The 19,544-nt window shown below is 39.8% G+C and overlaps 2 protein-coding genes across 2 annotated transcripts; both read left to right on the forward strand.

Annotated features, from left to right (window-relative positions):
• Positions 1-1,162: 1,162 nt before the first annotated feature.
• LOC140143815 (monocarboxylate transporter 2-like) lies at positions 1,163-2,379 on the forward strand. The gene is made up of 2 exons (XM_072165628.1): positions 1,163-1,466; positions 2,198-2,379. Exons 1-2 carry the CDS (start codon positions 1,163-1,165, stop codon positions 2,377-2,379), a joined length of 486 nt encoding a protein of 161 aa, XP_072021729.1.
• Positions 2,380-9,557: 7,178 nt separating this feature from the next.
• Positions 9,558-16,188, forward strand: LOC140143826 (monocarboxylate transporter 13-like). Its single transcript, XM_072165639.1, has 5 exons — positions 9,558-10,146; positions 11,199-11,342; positions 11,623-11,771; positions 14,327-15,155; positions 15,572-16,188. The coding sequence occupies exons 1-5, from the start codon at positions 9,558-9,560 to the stop codon at positions 15,715-15,717; spliced, it is 1,857 nt and encodes a 618-aa protein (XP_072021740.1). The 3' UTR covers positions 15,718-16,188.
• Positions 16,189-19,544: the final 3,356 nt, after the last annotated feature.

Consider the following 19,544-nt stretch of genomic DNA (forward strand, 5'->3'; position numbering starts at 1 on the left):
TTTGGTTGCTGTTGTGGTCATTGATGATGATGATGATGATGATGATGATGATGATGATAATATTGATGATGATGATGATGATGATGATGATGATGATGATGATGATGATGATAATGATGATGACAACGATGATGAAAGTTGGTGACACCGACGATGACAACGACGGTTATTGATGATGACAACGATGATGAATGTTGGTGACACCGACGACGACGACGACGACGATGATGATGATGATGATGACGATGATGATGATGATGATGATGATGATGATGATGATGATGATGACGATGATGATGATGATGATGATGATGATGATGATGATAATGATGATGATCAATCAATTCCACAATCACGAGTCAAAATAATGTGCATTGAACCATTCACCATGTTAATGATATTATAGGTGAGACCGGGGAGTGTCCGACAAAATGATATTGCAAATAGTTAGAAAATAAGTTAGAGTTACAAACATATCCATTCCAATCGTTATGTCATTTAAACTTTAAAATGTTAAAATATACCAGAAAATGTGACACAAGGCAGCTATTGCAGTTAATTCCTTTTGGAAACAAACTCTTCATAATTATCTTGTTTATTATATATTTTCTTTCCATAGGAATATGGCTGGCGTGGTGCCATGCTAATCCAATCTGCAATGATTTCTCACATGTTCGTCACCGCAGCTCTTCTAAAACCACGAATATCTCCTAAAAGAGCAGAAACTTTACAGACAAGACCAAGTTTCGCAAGACCGAGTTTCACTCACTATCACGAAGAACCTAAAACCATTTTTAAAGAACTAAACCCAGATACTAAAGAAATATGGACTAGTACCACAAGTCTTCACATGTTTGACAGCATTTTGGTTTCATCTAAGATCACGACAGTTTTATTCCGTGACGAATCTACCGATAAACCTGTAACCTCAAAATGGAACCTTTTGTCGAATATCAGATCTTATATCATTAGATTTGCTTCATTCGTGAAGGTTACTTATGGTTTGTCTACTCTATTCACAAACTCTTTATACCTATGCACAGTAGCCGCTACATTTGCTGGGGGGTTTGGGTGGTTCGTTACCTCTATCCATCTGGTGGCTAGAGCAGTGAACGCCGGAGTTTCACAAAATGACGCGGCTTTATTGCTCACACTCGTCGGTATGGCGAGTTTCGTGGGACGTGCAGGACATGGGTTTGTGATAGACAGGAAATGGGTCGGTCGGCAGACAATGTTTACAATTAGTTTCGGAGTCACAGGAGTTCTAAGCTTCATGAATCCACCTATGGATACATTCCGGCTGTTGTGCGCGTACTCGGTGTTATTTGGCTTCAACCATGGCATCGCAAATTCGCTTATGTTTGCTATGATGAAGTTACAGGTGTCCAACAATGAAGCTGCTGCGGCATTGTCATTCGGGACATTGGTATTTTATGTAGCCAACACGATTGGAGGTGTATCAGCAGGTAAGATCAACTTGAAATGAATACGAGTGAAAGGAATATAAAATCTGAAAGAGCTTGGAAGCGACACTGCCCTGTTGTTATTCTAACTAGGACACCCGCCCAGAGGGCACATCATGAAGTTTTGTCTTTTGGAGCTGTCGTTGTACCGGTAAAGGGGGATCTTTTGGAGCTGCGAACAGTCAAAATCAAGGGTCTTTCATGGCTTTTTGAACAAAATCACCTGAAAAAGGAAATGAGTGATTTAGGGGTTAGAGCTGGAACTTTGAAAATTAAAGGTCTCTCGGAGCTATATTTTGGTCAAATTTAGGGGGCTATCGAAAATCCAAAAAGAGATGTCTTTCTGGAGGAGCATACCCATATGGTCATTTGTGTTAAGTGCCTCCACCCCGGGAGCACCGTAGCTGTGAGAGAACCAGCAGCTTAACAGCGATACTGTTTGAATCCTGAAGACCCTCTTGAATTTTTGACATGTTCCCCTTATAATATTGAGGATTCTTTTTACCAAAGCCCAAGCGGGCATACTTTAACGTACCAGTAATAATTGTTAGTGTGTTGAGCTCGTTTGGGGCGCTTCAATTTATGCACAATAATTAAGCTAGACTCCTTTTCTTAAAAAGAATAGGAATGTCACAATCGACCTGCGAGTCTCTGTTTAAGGTAGGAGTTTCAATGACAGGACTATCGTGACAACTTTTGATTCTTAATACAAACTTTCTTTGTTTTCCTCTCAGGAGTTTTGTTTGACGCCACAGGAGGTTATGATATTCCATTCAATTTTGCTGGTGCTGCTATCTTAAGCGGAACTTTAATATTATCTGTCGTGTTTACCATAAATCACTGGAGGAAAGATAGACTCTATGTGCAAACCAGGAGAAGGAGCTTATTTCTACGGTCTCGGTTATTCGCGCAGTAAGACTCGAGAAAACAAGAACGAAAACGGAAATGATGGGAAAATTCTCGTTATGTGTTTAGTGTTCTTAAATATTGACAATACGCTACACCCCTTAAACAGTTTGTGACATTTTACCAACGTTCAGCTACAAAAGAAAGGAGGATAATGCTTGTTGCATACTGCCATGCCGCTTGCCGTTGAGTGGCGCCGGCCACGCATTGCAGACAAACGGGCACTATCAAGGCTTGTCATTGACCTTTTCGGTAAATCCCATAAGCATTTGCGGATAGACCAGAGATGTCGTCATTTGACGTCACGCCGATGCGCACATCGTTTATCAAACATCGTTACCATGGTTACTGCGCATTGCAAGTCGGCGTGATGTGAAATGAGGACATTTCGGGTCTAAATGAATTATGGGATTTCCCAAAAAGGTCAATTGGCTAATACGTCATTCCGCTTGCCGCAGCGGCAAGGCATGGAAGTATGACAGGGGCATCATCCAACCATTATAATTGTGTCCATAAAATGCTTCCATGCACTCCGCATGGCACCCATTACCAAATGTCATTATTTGACAACTAATTACCTCAGGCGAAGGTCATTTTCTGGAAAGCTGGGCAGAACAAAGTTGTGTAAATAGCCTTTTGGGTCATGCAGAGGCGTAGCAAACGGGTGGACAGGGTAGATGAGGTCTAGGGGCCCAATGGGTCCAGGGGCCCCGAGCAAAACCGTGGTTTAGGGATAGGGCTGAAAGGATACATGTTAAAAGGGCCCCAAACAGCTCTTGTCCATGTGCCCCGAGGCTCTTGCTACGCACCTGCATGATTAGGCCTACAGTCAAGGACAAAGTTTGGAATAATATTTTTTAACACGGTGTTTTTTCTCGGGAAGACTTCCGATATTTTGACAATATTAACAATATTTATTTATACAATGCCCATAATGCATCTTGATTTTATCTCGAAATTCGTCATACGTATAAAAAAAGAAATTTTACTAATTTGTATCCGCTTAAATAAATATAGCTTATTATAGCCAATGTTAACATGGATCATCAGTAGAAATATTTTTATAACAATATTGAACTAACTGAATAGATTCATCAGGTTTGAAGATAAATAAATATACGATTTCTTCTAAACAAAACCAAAATTTACTCACTAGTTTGACGGTTTCGCTTTTCATGGTCAAAAAGCATCATCAGAATATTGATGATTGATGATCACTTCTTCCGGTTGGACGATTCTCGACCACAGAGGGTGTAGAACTGTCACTCAGTAGAGGATCATATACGTGACTTAGATAGTGTGGACACTGACATCCAAACTAAAGGACTAGTTGTCATTCCTTACGTGGAAGGGCTTGCGGAAAAAGCCAATAGGATATTCAGAAAGCATGGCAGCCACAGCCATGAAGCCAAACACTAACCTCCGCAAACTTTTAGTCCACCCCAAGGACAAGGTTGACCCCAATAACAGCACGGATTGCGTCTACGAGATACCTTGTACCAATTGTAACCACACCTATGTGGGTGAGACCGGAAGGAAGTTTGCAACGCGACTCAAAGAACATCAAAAAGAAACTATGAGGGTGGAAAAGACAAATCAAAACTACACGCGTCAAGCACGCAAACAGTCAGAAACTGAACAATCAAAATCGGCTATTGCAGACCATGCAGTGCAACAGAACCACGTAATAGATTGGGACAATTCAAAAATCCTTAGCAAGGAGTGTAATGCAAATATAAGACGCATCAAGGAATCAATATGGATTCGTAGAAGAGGACCCAACGTCATGAACAGGGACGAGGGGGCACACTATCTAAGTCACGTATATGATCCTCTACTGAGTGACAGTTCTACACCCTCTGTGGTCAGGAATCGTCCAACCGGAAGAAGTGATCATCAATCATTATTCTGATGATGCTTTTCGACCATGAAAAGCGAAACCGTCAAACTAGTGAGTAAATTTTGGTTTTGTTAGAAGAAATCGTATATTTTTTTAATATTGAACTAACACCTCGGCTTCACCGTTTCGGTAAATCCCATAAGCCTTTGCGTGATGTCATCATTTGACGTCACACCGATGTGCACATCGTTACATCGCATTTCAATGCCATCATGCAAGGCCGTGATCAGGTGTCAAAACATAAAGGCTTATCGTCGCTGGGCGGAAAACCCCATTATATATATACTTTTGGCTCTTGAACATGGATAAAGCATTGTAGGTGTAGACTTTATATTGAAGAGGTTGCTTCATCCATAGACCTAAGGGCCAAAAGTACATGCAAGTAACACCTCATATTGACTTTTAGCCATTAAAAGCATTGTAGGTGTAGACTTTATATTGAATGGTTTGCTTAATAATCCATGTTCAAGGGCAAAAAGTACATGAGGTTTTTTCCCGCCCAGTGACGTTATTGGATTTACCGAAAAAGTGAATTGTACCCGCTTAAATAAAATACAATTAATGAAGCAGAATGATCGACTGCATATCCGTCGGATAACGCTTTTTCAATGGGAAATGAACTTTGCTGCTTGGATGATGTCACGATGAGGAATAGCATTTATTCCGTATTGTATTCTGAGTTACAATGTTCTGTTCTCCATACACAGATGAACAAATACAGTAGGAGAAGGTCAAGACATATGACCTGCTCGGTGACATATCGCCGACGGTCAGCCTGCTACGCTTTTTGCCTAAGTCATTTTTTATTTTGAGAACAAAATACAAAATGTGGTTCAAGCATGCATTTAAACACATTATTCACCAATCTTTGCACAAGAACAAATGATAATGATACAAGGGAATAATCAGAAATAATCAGCAGAGTGATTACGTGACTGATGCATGATTGAACCACATTTTGTTCTTTGTTCTCAAAATTACAAAAAAATGACTTGGCAACGTAGCAGGCCTGCTGGTCGATATGAGTAATACAAAAACCTGAATATCATAAAGATCAGTATTCGTTTGTGCATATGGACTGTACAGTTTAAAAGATGTGCTAAATATTACTCATTAGGCCTATATATTATCACAAATATTGGTATTATGACAATACAGTATATACAACTAATAAAGCCTGCTATTATGGCACCAATGGTTCATTAGATCCGTATGTTTCTTTAAATCTATTAAAGCCCTCAAAAAATTTTAATTCTGGTTTTTGCACGATTGCAATGTACTTTAGTCAATAAAGACACTCTGCAAAAATCAAGACTTTAGGTGCTGTAGATTTGTCAAAATCTGAGATTTTGAATAAAACGATGGAACCGGCGTTTATTATTACGATCGATGGAAATATTAGTCGAACACGTATATGCACAGTACGTACCGTCGTGCGGGATACACATACACACACACACCCCGGGGATCGTACCGTATTACAACCGCGGGACACAGTGTCATCGCCCCGATATCTCCATGGTAGGAATCGCCATGGTAGGTTGAATCCACAGCCACGAAAGGTCATTTTATTCCGACCTTATGAGACGCATATAATTAGCCAAGTGACCTGACTAAGGCTACTGACAATAGCCGGGGTAATTGATTTCTCGCTGTGTGAGTAAGCTTGTATACGACATTGCGGTCAATGGTCACTGGAGTAGTGAGTGCAGATTATAGCCTGCGTGCTGTAGTCCATAGGCCTACAGGACCAACGCAATATAAAATTACAACCCGGGAATTACAATTTTGGTCAGATTTTGAGTTCAAGACTCACGGCCTTTTCTCAAAGCGCAAACTAACGACTATCATATCTGTTCAACACGTATTTTCAAGTGCATGAGACCAGATCTGGTTTCTTGAGACAAAATCATTTACGGGAGATATTCATCATTTTCTAACCCGGTATCCGAAGATTTTCGTCTGATCAAAATCGTGCATAGCAATTCACGTGTATCGATCCCGTTCATTTTAGTGTCTCTGCTGCACCAAATAATTATTAGCCAGGCGATGTCGGTGTGCGGGAGTAACATGCATGGGCGCTAGTAGTAAATTCCAATTTTCTATGCTTTACCTCACTTGTTCGGCTCAAAATTAAAAGGGGAACATATCTGACAGTAAAAGCTAACATTTGAAACCAATTTCTCTTTCCATTTATATGTACACATGTGGATCTGTTTTTTGGTGTGTTTTTTGTTTGTTTGTTTGTTTGTTTTTTGTACTTTGCTATCATTTATGAAACAAATTCTGGTTTTCCAGTGCACTATAAATGTAATGCTTTTAAAATTATTTCTAGCACAATGCGACGTCGAACTCTAGCTGAGAGCGCAGCCTAAGTTTTTCGGACTCCAAATTGGGCTCTTCAGTACATATGAGCAGAACAAAATTGGCTGCGGAGGAGGATAAATGGACGGGTCATTCTGCCATGCAAATGAGATAGTGTAAGTGGCCTACAAGGTCAGTAGGCTTACTATTATCTATTCCAGCTCCAAGGACACCTCATCTTTTCCCTGGATGCATTGTCTTTACAGTCTATACGCTGGACAACCAATTCTTTAGAAATGCATAGTCGCGCTAAAAGTCGATCGATACATGTTAAAATCAGCACAATTCAGAGATACACCTTTTGCTATAAAATTTATTTTCTCGGTCAAATATAAAGCAATATTTTTTTTTTCTTCAGTAATGTCAGTTAAAAAACTTGGTGCTTGGATATACATTTTTTTTTAAATCCTGGTGTTAAAATTCAAGCATCATATTTTGTCTTTTAGTGTGATAGATTCCTTTAGTTCGCCCGCGAGCTTTTTACGGAATTCATTTTTTAGCGTCTCAAACTAATATAGTTTGCTAAGAAAGATATTTCCCACCTCTGTAAGGCACATCGTGTGGGTCTATATATTATAGTTTTGTCAGAATTTCCGTTTTTATTTTACCCTTTTTCCCTTCATGCTCCGAAAATGTCAAACTCAGTACTTTATCTCGAGAGCACCCAGCAGAAATAATCGATATTTCAATTGTTGTCAACCAGGTCCCTTTTCCATTGAAAACCAGGATTGCCTGACCAGCGATTTGGTAGCCCAAATCCCCAATTGGATGTTCTGGTAAATGAGGTGAATTTTGGAAATTTGCTCCCGTGATAGCCTGCAATTTCAATTTAAAGGGGCTATGGATTCCATGAGTATGAAAACCATTTTGTCTGTTTGTTTGTTTGTTTATTTACCTAGGATGAGGTCCATGGGAAAATCCACTGTCCAAACCTATTAAAATTCGCGTGTTATTATAGGGGATTTTAATTTTCTGTCCCTCCTATCTCCAGGTGAATTTTGAATGTCCCGCCCCCCCCCCCCATCGCGGGTTGGCATTCTCATTACACCCTTCAGACTTACGTTCGGGTTTGTGTAGGCCTATTTGTCATAATTTAGCGTTATAGGACCTACTTTCTAAATGTATAGCTATAGCCGTGCTATATCAATATTATTAGGTACGCGGTATGTAATATTATGTAGGCCTATGGGGGTGGGGTGGGTGCAGAGGTGTGTGAGGTGGGTAGTGGGGTGTATGTAGGGATGGTAGGGGTGGTACTCAACACATTTTAACCATGACTTACAATGCAAGGCTCATTGTTGCCATAAATGATTTTTCCTTTAGGTCATTATAATAGGTTGTTATAAACTTCCATATTTAACCTTGTATTGTTTTGGCTGCTTCATTATGACTTTCGGTGGGTTTAAGCAATTTCAAACAAACACAAACAAAAGGTACTATACCCAGTCACCTTCATGACAATTGAAACACTAGGTAATTTCTTTGCTATATTGAAGTTCTGGCAATACTGTAGCCAGGCCGGGCACCCAGAGATATCGATCCACAATGCTAGTATTAGCCTAAGATTTCACGCGTGGATTTGAAAAATTTCAGCTGGTAGTAAAAATTATGGAATCAAAACGGAAATTCTGACAAAACTATGATATATCGCTCACGGTGATGTGCGTTAGAAAGTTGGGAAAAATCCTTTATTTAGCGAACTATATTACTTTGAAAAGCTAAAAGGTTGATCAAAAAAAGGCTCGCGGGCAGAGTTGAAGCCTATCAAAATCGAAAATCTTACACTAAATGACTGAATTTCACGCCTAAGTTTAACACTAGGATTTGAAAAAAATACAGTATCAAGCAAGCATTACAGTTTTTCCTGACATTTACTGAAAAAATGAAAATTATTGCTTTTCATTTGGCCGAGAAAATTAATTTTACATTGAAAAGGTGTAACTCAAAATTTTGCTCATTTCAACACGTACCAAATTCGATCGTTTGTATTGCCTCATTAAATGACTGAGTGAGCCTTGCATAACAAAAGAATTGGTTGTCCTGCGTAGAGACTGTTTATAGGAATTAACATTTTCTTAGAAAAATCAATACAAGGCTGTATTTTTCATGCCTCCAGTGAATGAGATTATCAATAACATTTAGATAATCTATGAGTGGACAGAGGCCTAATTCGACCCGGAAAATGATGCATGAGGTCACTGGATTTGGAACTGATAATAGCAGTGATACGAAGGGATAAGCATCCTAGGTTACATAACCAAACCGGAAGATGTAGCCTAGGTCTAGACAATAGGCGGATTAGCGGCCATTTTGTCTTCAACATGATTTTATTTACGTGTCAATATACTTTAGTACACAAATATATAAGTTAACAGGTTTACAATTTAAAAATATATTTTGAGTATACAATATATTTTGTAGTAAATCGATGAAATGACGGTGATTGTTCAGGTATTATATGCTTGATAGAATTAAACTCTCTGACCAGCTAGTATTCTCCTCCGCCGTCAGTGTGATTCCAGTCACTCCACGTACCGTGTTGCGAAGGTGGAGGAGACTAAAGCTGTATTGACGAACACGCATGCGTTAAAAATGATGTAGCCTAGGTCGAACAATAGCGTGACGTAGTTTCCGGCATTGTTCCTATGCACTTTCACCCTCCTGATAATAGTAGCTGGTGATGCAATAATTGTTTTGTTGTTCGACTAATATTGTTAAGTTTGTTCAACCTGTCACATGTCTGGAAATAATTTTGGAAATAAAACAAGGAGTACAATTATTTTAGGTCATCAGACTCGAACGGGGAGTTTTGTTTTATGATTACCGTGAGTTGAATCTGGGCCTACATTATAGGATTGGTCTGTGTGCCTACTCGTACACCTACACCTTTGAGGTGTTTAATATAAGACCAAAAGCAGATAATAATGGCAAGTCAAGTTACAGAACCTGAAGAAGGCTGTTCATCACTTCCAAAAATGGATGCTACTATGGTAGCGGCAGGAGATGGAGCAACACTGAAAGATGAAGATGATGATGCTGATGATGGTGGTGGTAGTGGTGATGATAAAGCTACTTCACCTGTATCAGATGATTCAATGGACTGTCATCAACAGGTAGAATCTCCAACAAAAGATCTAAAATTTTCACCGACGGTGAAAAATGAAGACAAAAACGTTGAAAGTAGCGGGGATTTAAGACCTGAAACCCTTGACGACAATGATGATAGGGACCCATCGCTATCACCAAAAGATACAGCATTAGCGATAAAAGTTGCGGCAGAAGCAACAACTTTTGCAGCAACCGTAACGGATAAAGATGAGGAGGAATCCGATTTCCCTGAGGGGGGATGGGGCTGGATGATAGTGGTCGGCTTATTCATTATGATGTTTTTTTTATTTGGCTGTATATTTTCATTGTCTGTGTTTTTTGTGGAATGGATCACGTACTTTGACGCCACTGCTACAGAAGTAAGTTGGGCGATATCGTTGACTCCTGCGCTGAATGGATTGGCAAGTAAGTAGTCCTCATACAGCCATAGATTTAGATAACGGTATTAGAGAAAATTCAAACATCTTTGAATACTCTGACCTTGGAATGTCATGTTTGATGAAAATCAGTAATTTAATACATAAAAGAATTAGTTTGAGCCGATCCGCTTCATCTGTTTTGAATGTTAAGATGTTAAATAGATAAGTTCTTGAATAATTTTACTTTTCAATAAAAGAAATTCTAGGAAAGGAATTAATAGTGACAAGCTTGAAAGGAGAGAAGATATTTCGGTCTTCTCCGATCATGCTGATACATGAAAAGAAAAGAGGGCTAATTTTGATCAAAAGGTTACCCATGCATCATCACAGATTTATTTTTGTTCAATTAATAATTTAATCAACATCTAAATGCTTGCAGATAGTACAGTTTTACTGGGTACGGTATCGTGTCTTTTGCACAAAACCGATATAGCCTTCATATTTACCCTTTTCCATAGGTTGTTGCCTTCGATCGGGTGATTCAAGTCGTATTCGCTACTTGCACGGTTCCGCCATTATGCACTATGTGCGGGAGAGCCTCGAACTGGCAGCATACATGAAAGGAAGAATTATGTAACCTTACACAGAACGTTATGACTAGTTCAATTCCCATTCATGTATGCTGCCAGTTCGAGGCTCTCCCCGCACATAGTGCATAATGGCGGAACTGTCAAGTAGCGAATTAAGGTATATTCGCAGCGACACACCCTACCAAAACCAAACTTGAGTACCCCCAAATGGTCCCCCATATTTTAGCCAAAAATCAATAGGTTTAATACCGAATTAATATTGACTGTATATATAGGCTTAAGCCTACTTGGATGAGGGAAGTATTTGCCGAGTGTGTGGGGGTGTGTGTGTGTGTGTGTGTGTGTGGGGGGGGTGATATGTGTCCCCATCCAAAATGTGGAAGGGACATGTCCCCATGTCCCCCCCTCCCCGGATTGACGCCCATGCTTCGGACTAGCGTGTACTCCCCATTTTGATGACTCATTGGATTCTTTTCTGTACTTTATAATGAAAACTTTTTTATTCAAGGTCCTGTTGCCGGAGCGTTGTGTATGCGGTTCGGATCCCGAAAAGTCGCCCTGCTTGGGAGTGCTATAACATTTACTGGGGTAATATTGGCAGCGTTCTCACAAACCATTACTCATCTCTACATTACACTTGGTGTCATGTTAGGTAAGAAGACTTAACGAAAAAGTTCTTAACTATTTAAACTTAACTATAGTTCGAAATGGTTCTTCACAGAAACAACTTTTGACAAGAAGGGTTAAAGCTTACATATTTTTTGGTTCTTTACATGGTTTCATTATTATAATATACTCAATTAGGCCAAGGGTTCTATAGGCCAAGAGGACAAAAGTTCTGGGTTGAACCATTATTATTTTTCTTAAGAGTGAATAAAAATTATGTCAACTTCATGGATAAACGTCATCATTATTCACTCTCTTTGTTACAGGCATTGGAAGTTCACTTGTATGGAGTCCAAGCCTGGTGATGTTGGGGCAGTATTTCCAAAGGCGATATGTGTTGGCAAACAGCATTGCATTCTGTGGGTATAGTTGTGCTAAAATAGTCGTCCCACGATTAACCCAACTGCTGATAGAGGTACAATGTATGAAATGTCGAGAATATAATGCGACCGTCAATGCAGTAGCGTAGCCACCCCCCCCGACACCTAAAATGGTGATGGAGAAGCGGGAAAATGGGGACGAAAACAAGGGGAGAAAAGAGAGAAAGAAGGGGAAGGAGAGGGAGAAAGAGAAGAGAAAGGGGGAGGAGAGGGAAAATGGCGAAGGAGTGGGGAAATACAATGAAATAGAAGGGAAAGGGGAGAAGGGGAGGGAAAAGGGAAACGGAGGAGATAAATAGGGACGATACTGACGTTTGCCCCCCCCCCCTATGGACAGACAATGATGGCTACGGGCCTGCACAAATGGGCTGTAATGTCGTCATTTTGACTTTTTGAGATTGGACAGGCTAGTTTTCATAAAAATAAGCTTTACAGTGAAATATAATGTCCCTGTTGCTTGTTAGCAAGGTAGTAAAATTCAGTAAAAAAGTTGTGAAATCCTTTGTTTTTTATTGTTTTCTGACAGGTTCATCGGACCATATTTCATAATGCTGTGCCGACATTACAGCCCATAATTTGTGGTGGATGATCACCAATAATATAATTATTTATAATTACGTTATTACTGTTGCTGTAGCTCAATTTTTTACTGCTGTTGCTGTTTGGTTAATCATGTTAATTGTCGTTGTTGTTGACACTTCATGTAGGATGATGATGATGCACGGTTGTTTGATGGGATCATTTATTAGTTTTTCAAACAAAACATCATGTAAAACCAAATCTTAGGCCTGAACACCTAAATGTGATATCATGCTTATGTATACAGACGCTTTTGAGTCATTATCAACTTTAACATGTTTAATTTTCCTTTTTTTTTATAGCTTTTCGGATATAAAATGTATCTATTAATGACAAAATTGGTGGCGCTATTTAGTTACTGGAAATTACTCTTTCAAGCTTTTAATACAAACAACTCCTTTTAATGTTTGATAAAATATGTTTATAAAATTTCCTTGTTGCTTGTATCACCTATTCCAGCTGTTTTAATGGCAGTATTAATCACCTACCCCTTGCAAATAAAAATCATGATAATGATGATGATGATGATGATGATGATGATGATGATGATGATGATGATGATGATGATGATGATGATGATAATGATGACGTCGACGACGACGACGACGAAGAGGAAGAAGAAGATGAGGAGGAGGATGAGCAGGAGGAGGAGGATTTCACTTCTACTACCTTCATGAGCAGACCAACTTTGGCTAAAGTGCAATCCATTTATTTTGTTTGTAACTTTTCTTTCCAATTAATTAAATGAGATTCTGGTAACAGATCCAAAAGAAATGAAGTACTTTCAGTTCCAATCAGGAACCTTGTTCACTCTGCAATGACTGTAAGTGATGTTTCTAAATGTCGGCAGTCCTAGGTGGCTGTGATGACGTCGCCACTTTTGTAGGTTGCCGTTTTGAGATGATCTGGTCGTAGATTCTGTCCAATTTCTATACCCCCCGTCCTTGTTCATAGTGTTTTTCCCCTGTTCCTGATCCAAATTGCCTCTTTTAACCAGCGCGTGGTCTTGTCTGCCTCTTGATCTGTGATTTTGTTCTCGTCCCAGTTGATTACGTGGTTGCTAGCTGCGACATGCTCAGTTATTGCCGAATTATGGATTTGAGATGTGAAGGATTTTCTTTGAGATCTAATGAAATGAAACTTAAAATTTCTGCTTCAGTTTTGTGTTCTGATAGTCTTGTTTTGAACAAACGGCCCGTTTCTCCTTTGTAAGTCTTAGGGCAGCTATTGCATGAAATTTCATAGATGGATTCTGCCGTTTGGAGAGGGTCCCGTTTATCTTTGGTATGTACGAGGATGTTGCGTAAGGTGCAATGCGGCTTCAATGCGGTTGAAAAGCCATGTTTCTTGAAGAACCCTTTGTTTTGTTCTTGTCGTCCTTTTTTCACCATGTTCTTGGTTTCGGGATGTTGTTTTTGTTCCTTAACCTTGTCGATGGCCCAACTGGGGTAACCACATTGTGTGAGAGCTTCCTTGATCTTACTTTCTTCATCTACTTTATCAGTCTCCTCTGTGACGATAGCATCCTTTCTGTCGAGGAGAGTCCTTACCACTCCTAATTGCTAGTGTAAAGGGTGGTGGAACTGGAATTGCAAGTATTGATTTGTATGTGTGGGCTTCCTGTACTGTAGATAGACACCTTTCTAGTGTCACCTGGTTTTCTGGTGATTTGAGTGTCTAGAAACGGAATACTACCATCGCTCTCCTCCTCATACGTAAACTTGATGTTGCCAGTAGGATCAATCGTCCCATAGGACGAGGGGGCATACAAATTGAACAGAATCCTGAGAATCTACGACGGCAACCTACGAAATTGGCGACGTCATCACATACACCTAGGTCTGCCGACATCTAGAAACATCAATACAGTCATTGCAGAGTGAACAACGTTCCTGATAGGAACTGAAATATTTCGAATGAGTACTTGATTCCTTTTGGATCTGTTACCAGAATCTCATTTAATTTTCAACGATCCTGATGAATCTCATCAACATTTTTCTTTCCACACTAGGAATATGGCTGGCGTGGAGCCTTGCTAATCCAATCTGCAATGATTTCACACTTGTTCGTCACCGCAGCGCTTCTAAAACCACGAATATCCCCTAAAAGAGCAGAAACTTTGCAGAAGCCAACTGTCGCACACTATCACGTAGAACCTAAAACCAACGTAAACGAACTAAACCCAGATACTAAAGAAATATGGACTAGTTCCGCAAGCCTTCATATGTTTGACAACAATTTGGCTTCATCTAAGAGCACAACGGTTTTATTCCATGAGGAATCCACCGATAAACCTGTGAACACAAAATGGAACCTTTTGTCGATTATCAGATCTTATATCAGTAGATTTGTTTCATTCGTGAAGGTAACTTATGGTCTAGCTGCTCTATTCAAAACCCCTTTGTACCTGGCCACAGTAGCCGCTACATTTGCTGGTGGTATTGGATGGTTCGTTACCACGATCCATCTGGTGCCTAGAGCAGTGAACGCCGGTATCTCACAAAATGACGCGGCTTTTTTGATCACACTCGTTGGTACAGGGAGTTTTGTTGGACGTGCAGGACATGGCTTTGTGATAGATAGGAAATGGGTGGGCCGACAGACAATGCTTACAGTTAGTATCGGAGTCACTGGAGTTCTGACCCTCATGAATCCACTTATGGATACATTCCGGCTATTGTGCATGTACTCGGTGTTGTATGGCTTCAATAATGGCATAGCAAATTCGCTTGTGTTTGCTTTGATGAAGTTACAGGTGTCCAACAACGAAGCAGCTGCGGCATTGTCATTCGGGACATTGGTATTTACTCTATCAAACACGATTGGAGGTGTTTTAGCAGGTAAGATAATTATGACCCATTATGATCAAAGAATATCAAACCTGGAAGTGACACAAAACTTCTAATGCACTTCGCTCTGTCTCTGCTGTCACCAGTAGTGTAGCCAAGGGCCGTATGTGTGTGTGTGTGTGTGGGGGGGGGGGGGGGGCAGGGGGCAGTGCTCGCCTGACAAAAAATGAAAGAGAAAATCGGGAAAGGAAAAAAGGGGAAAGAAGCACGTTTTCCGCCAAAATCCACCCCATCATGGCCAAAATAGTGAAAAGTGTAATATTTTCCCAATAAAGCTCCTCCGATCATGGGCCAAAATAGTGTAAAATACCCATTTTTAAGAGCCGTTTAGGGTAGGAATTGTCAATGTCAGGACTATCATAACAACTTTTAATTCTTAATACCGACTTTCTTTGTTTTCCTCTCAGGAGTTTTGTTTGACACCACCGGAGGTTATGATATTCCGTTCTATTTTGCTGGTGTTGTTATCTTAAGCGGAACTTTGCTATTATCTATCGTGTTTACCATAAACCACTGGAGGAAAGATAAACTCAAGAAGGTACAGACCAGGTGAAGGAGCGGCTTGGTTCTACTGTCACAATTATACGCGCAATAAGACTCGAGAAAACAAGAATGGAATTTCTGAGTACGTGTTTTAATGTTCTTAAATATCGCCAATACATTACACACCCCTTAAACAGTTTGTTACATTTTACCAGCGTTTTAGCAAGGCAGATAAGCTAGTGCTGCATGTCCTGATCCCTCCGGTATTCAGGCACCGCCGAACCACGTACACGATTAGAAGAAACGGGAAGCGCCGTAAAAAATATTAAAACAACTTGGCGGCTGGTGGCAAAAAGCTTCGCACCACGTACGTCGAAGTTCACTTTTCATAGGGCGAACTGTTGTTACGAAAACAAAATGACTGGTACAAAATCTACTAAGTAACCTCAAAAGGTCAAGTCGTCTGTAAAAATTACAATGGCGAAATTGCGACAAGAACTGTCAGTGACTGTCACCCTTGCGTGGGATAATACAGCTTATTTAGCCATGCAGTGTCTTTAATGATGTCATGGGTTTGAATATTTTCCTATAACATAATTGGACTAACACCACAGCTATAATGGTTTTTCACGAAATAACAGTAATAAAAAAAAAAAGTGCAAAAGTTTGTTATTTTTCTCATTTACTCGTGTGATACAATCACAATTACTTTGACAAGTTTGCTGCCTAGTATTGTTTATACTGTGCATCCATCCACTGTTTGCTTTGCAATGGTGTATCCAACCACAGTGATCCAACTGAACTTACCTATTGCATCTCAACCCATTTTAATATCGTTGACTAAATTATAATTCTATTCAACTGGACTTACTATTTATGATGGCTACGGTATCACGTCATATCCATGACGCATCATCAGGCCGAGTGATCTTGAATTGGCTCTGTATTCTTGACCTGTGACGTCACGATGGTAGAAGTGACGTCACACGAGAGTCGTCGAGGGATCTTCATGATGGTCGGTTCGTAACTCTTGGACAAGTTGTGGCGTAGTCCCCCTCCGCGATTCAAGGTTGGCTCCTCCCTGCGAACATATATCGCTTCTTTCACCCCTCTTTCATACCACCTGTGTTCTTTATCAAGCACAATAACGTCCTTGTCCTCAAAGTTGTGTTTGGCTGCTTTGAGGTGCGTGTATACCGCAGAGTCGTTAAGTCCTGTTGAACTAGGGCGACGATGTTGATACATGCGCTTGTGGAGAGGTTGTTTTGTCTCCCCTATGTAGTAGTTCTCACAGTCCGAATCCTGGCAGTTAATCGCATAAACAATATTGCTTTGTTTGCGTTGCGGGATCTTTTCCTTCGGATGGACTAACTTTTGTCTCAGAGTGTTACAGGGTTTTAATGAGACCGGGATCTGGTGCTGTCCGAAGATCCTCTTTAACTTCTCAGAAACATCTGAGACATAAGGGATAGTAATCCCGAACTTGCGGGTGCTCGAAGCGGTGGTGGAAGATTGTTTGGACGATGTTTGGTCCTTTTGCGGTTTCAAAGCTTTTTGGAACGTCCAGTCCTTGTACCCACAGGTACCTAAGGCCGACCTCAGATGTTCGCATTCACCAGCTTTAGCTTCGTCCGTTGACGGGATGGTCTTGAATCACCTTGAATCGCGGAGGGGGACTACGCCACAACTTGTCCAAGAGTTACGAACCGACCATCAGGAAGATCCCTCGACGACTCTCGTGTGACGTCACTTCTACCATCGTGACGTCACAGGTCAAGAATACAGAGCCAATTCAAGATCACTCGGCCTGATGATGCGTCATGGATATGACGTGATACCGTAGCCATCATAAATAGTAAGTCCAGTTGAATAGAATTATAATTTAGTCAACTATTTGATCTACCTGGATGATTGATAATATTCATAAATACCATTTTAATATCGCACATGTAAATCAGAAACACGTGTGTGTGTGGACTTAACATGGTTTGGAAACAAGCTCTTCAAATATGAAATAAATGGCATGTTTTGATACAAAGGTGGACTGAAATGAGTAGCGTATAATTCCATTACTAATAACAGATAATTTTGACAAGTTCGGTTTCAAGTTCGTTACGGTTAAACACCCCAGGTGGGGGAAAATAAACCGGATTTGGTGCGTGTGCTTTTTTTCACTTATTGTAGGTTTCTTGCAGGTGTTCTTAGAAGGCTGTATGGTCAGTTATTGCTATTGTTGATCCTGGCAGTGCATTCCACTCGGTGACAGCCCTTGCCAAGGGCCTTGGTAGAAATAACAAGAAATGTCTTTAAAAAGACAACACCATGGATGAAATTCATGTTTCATAATTTTACATTGACAAGTACTTGGAATGCTAGTAATTTTTGTGTGTAGCACATGCACAACTAACCGGGTTGGAAATGTTGTTACCACGAATACCACCAATGACATAATATTTAAGCTAAATTGAAAAATGTGTGTTAAATAGGTCTACATTTAATTTATACTTAATTTATACTTGTACAAACAAAGGGATCAATGGAAATCACATCCACCGAGTTTCGCATCAATCCAACAATCTATATTCAGACGACTTTGTGATTACGTTTTATGACATGACTTTGAACATTCTGACAATCCAACAATATATACTTATTCCACCTCAGGCTCAGATGACCTTTAACATTTATAATCAAAAGACTGACTACTCGATCCCAGGGGTTCCCTGGCTCAATTCAATCTTTATTTTCTGAATGTGTTGATTATAATTGTTACTACTAACTGCCCAGTTGCTCTACCAAAATGTATAAAACCAAAGCAACTATCTACCCCAATTACTGGTATTTAACCCCCCCACTAGTGTCACTCCCAACATCAATTAGTGATGGTATAAACTAACCCTAGTTAACAGTGCAGGTGCCTGGGCACCTTATACCCAGCTTGGTTCCTGTCTCGTCAGATAATTGTTGAATTAGTGGTCACTTATTGACAGCTTATCAGTAGCCTGGATCAGCAGGGGTGCATTTATATCATTTTTCATAGAGCAATTGTTCAAAATATTTAATGTCAAATGGTTCCTAAAAACCTTATTTGTGAATGGATTTTTATTGTTGACAAAACAAAATGTATGTTTAATATATCAATTATTCCATTAACAGCAATTTCCTAAGTTTCCATCCATAAATAATCACAGAGTATCATCTGTTTACAAAATAAGTGTTTATTTTCAGATTTCCAATTAACCATTATCAGTATAGCTGGTAGGGCCTTGCTAGTCAGAAACAGGTATTTTGTCCTGTAGTCCCTGGCAACCCAGTCTGCTTGTGGCTAACTCGCAAACATACACGACAGAAACCGGCTGTGAAGGAGCCTAATGCACGTAAACAACTTCCTTATAACTAGGGTTGTAAAATTCCCGGGAATTTTCGGAGTGGAAAGTTTCCACCGGCAATTTTGGGAATTAACGGGAATTTTGGGAATTTTCAGGAATTTTCGGGAATTTTCATTCAAATATATAAATCAAAGTTTAAACAGGGGAATCACTGTGTAGATTAGGGTATTGGGGTAATTTATAAGAGCATACAATCATAACAAAGAACTTCAAGAATGATCAATAACCATTTTTATCAAAGAAAACAACAGGCATGACCAGATCTTACTGTGTTGTTTTGTTCTGTAAAACATCTTACACTAGCTACATGTAGTACAATGAGTTTTGAAACAATAACCACAAACTCTGAAGGGATAATCATTATCTTAAATCTTATTACATAAAGACTTCTATTATTTTAGTAATATAATACTTTAGCACTATCAACATTTTGTTAAAGTGATCTTGAATAATAAATTTAAACTCTCATTCTGTGCTACATGTAGGATGTTGCTCATAAGATGTGAAC

This window comes from Amphiura filiformis, chromosome 2 (assembly GCF_039555335.1).
Source record: "Amphiura filiformis chromosome 2, Afil_fr2py, whole genome shotgun sequence".
In the NCBI taxonomy this organism is placed as follows: Eukaryota; Metazoa; Echinodermata; class Ophiuroidea; order Amphilepidida; family Amphiuridae; genus Amphiura; species Amphiura filiformis.

Bases quoted from the DNA above. Each gene is read 5' to 3' on its own strand.
- LOC140143815 (XM_072165628.1), top strand. From the start codon at position 1,163: ATGGCGAGTTTCGTGGGACGTGCAGGACATGGGTTTGTGATAGACAGG. The intron at 1,467-2,197 runs GTAAGATCAACT...TTTTCCTCTCAG, and splicing joins GATTGGAGGTGTATCAGCAG to GAGTTTTGTTTGACGCCACA.
- LOC140143826 (XM_072165639.1), top strand. From the start codon at position 9,558: ATGGCAAGTCAAGTTACAGAACCTGAAGAAGGCTGTTCATCACTTCCA. The intron at 10,147-11,198 runs GTAAGTAGTCCT...TTTTTATTCAAG, and splicing joins TGCGCTGAATGGATTGGCAA to GTCCTGTTGCCGGAGCGTTG. The intron at 15,156-15,571 runs GTAAGATAATTA...TTTTCCTCTCAG, and splicing joins GATTGGAGGTGTTTTAGCAG to GAGTTTTGTTTGACACCACC.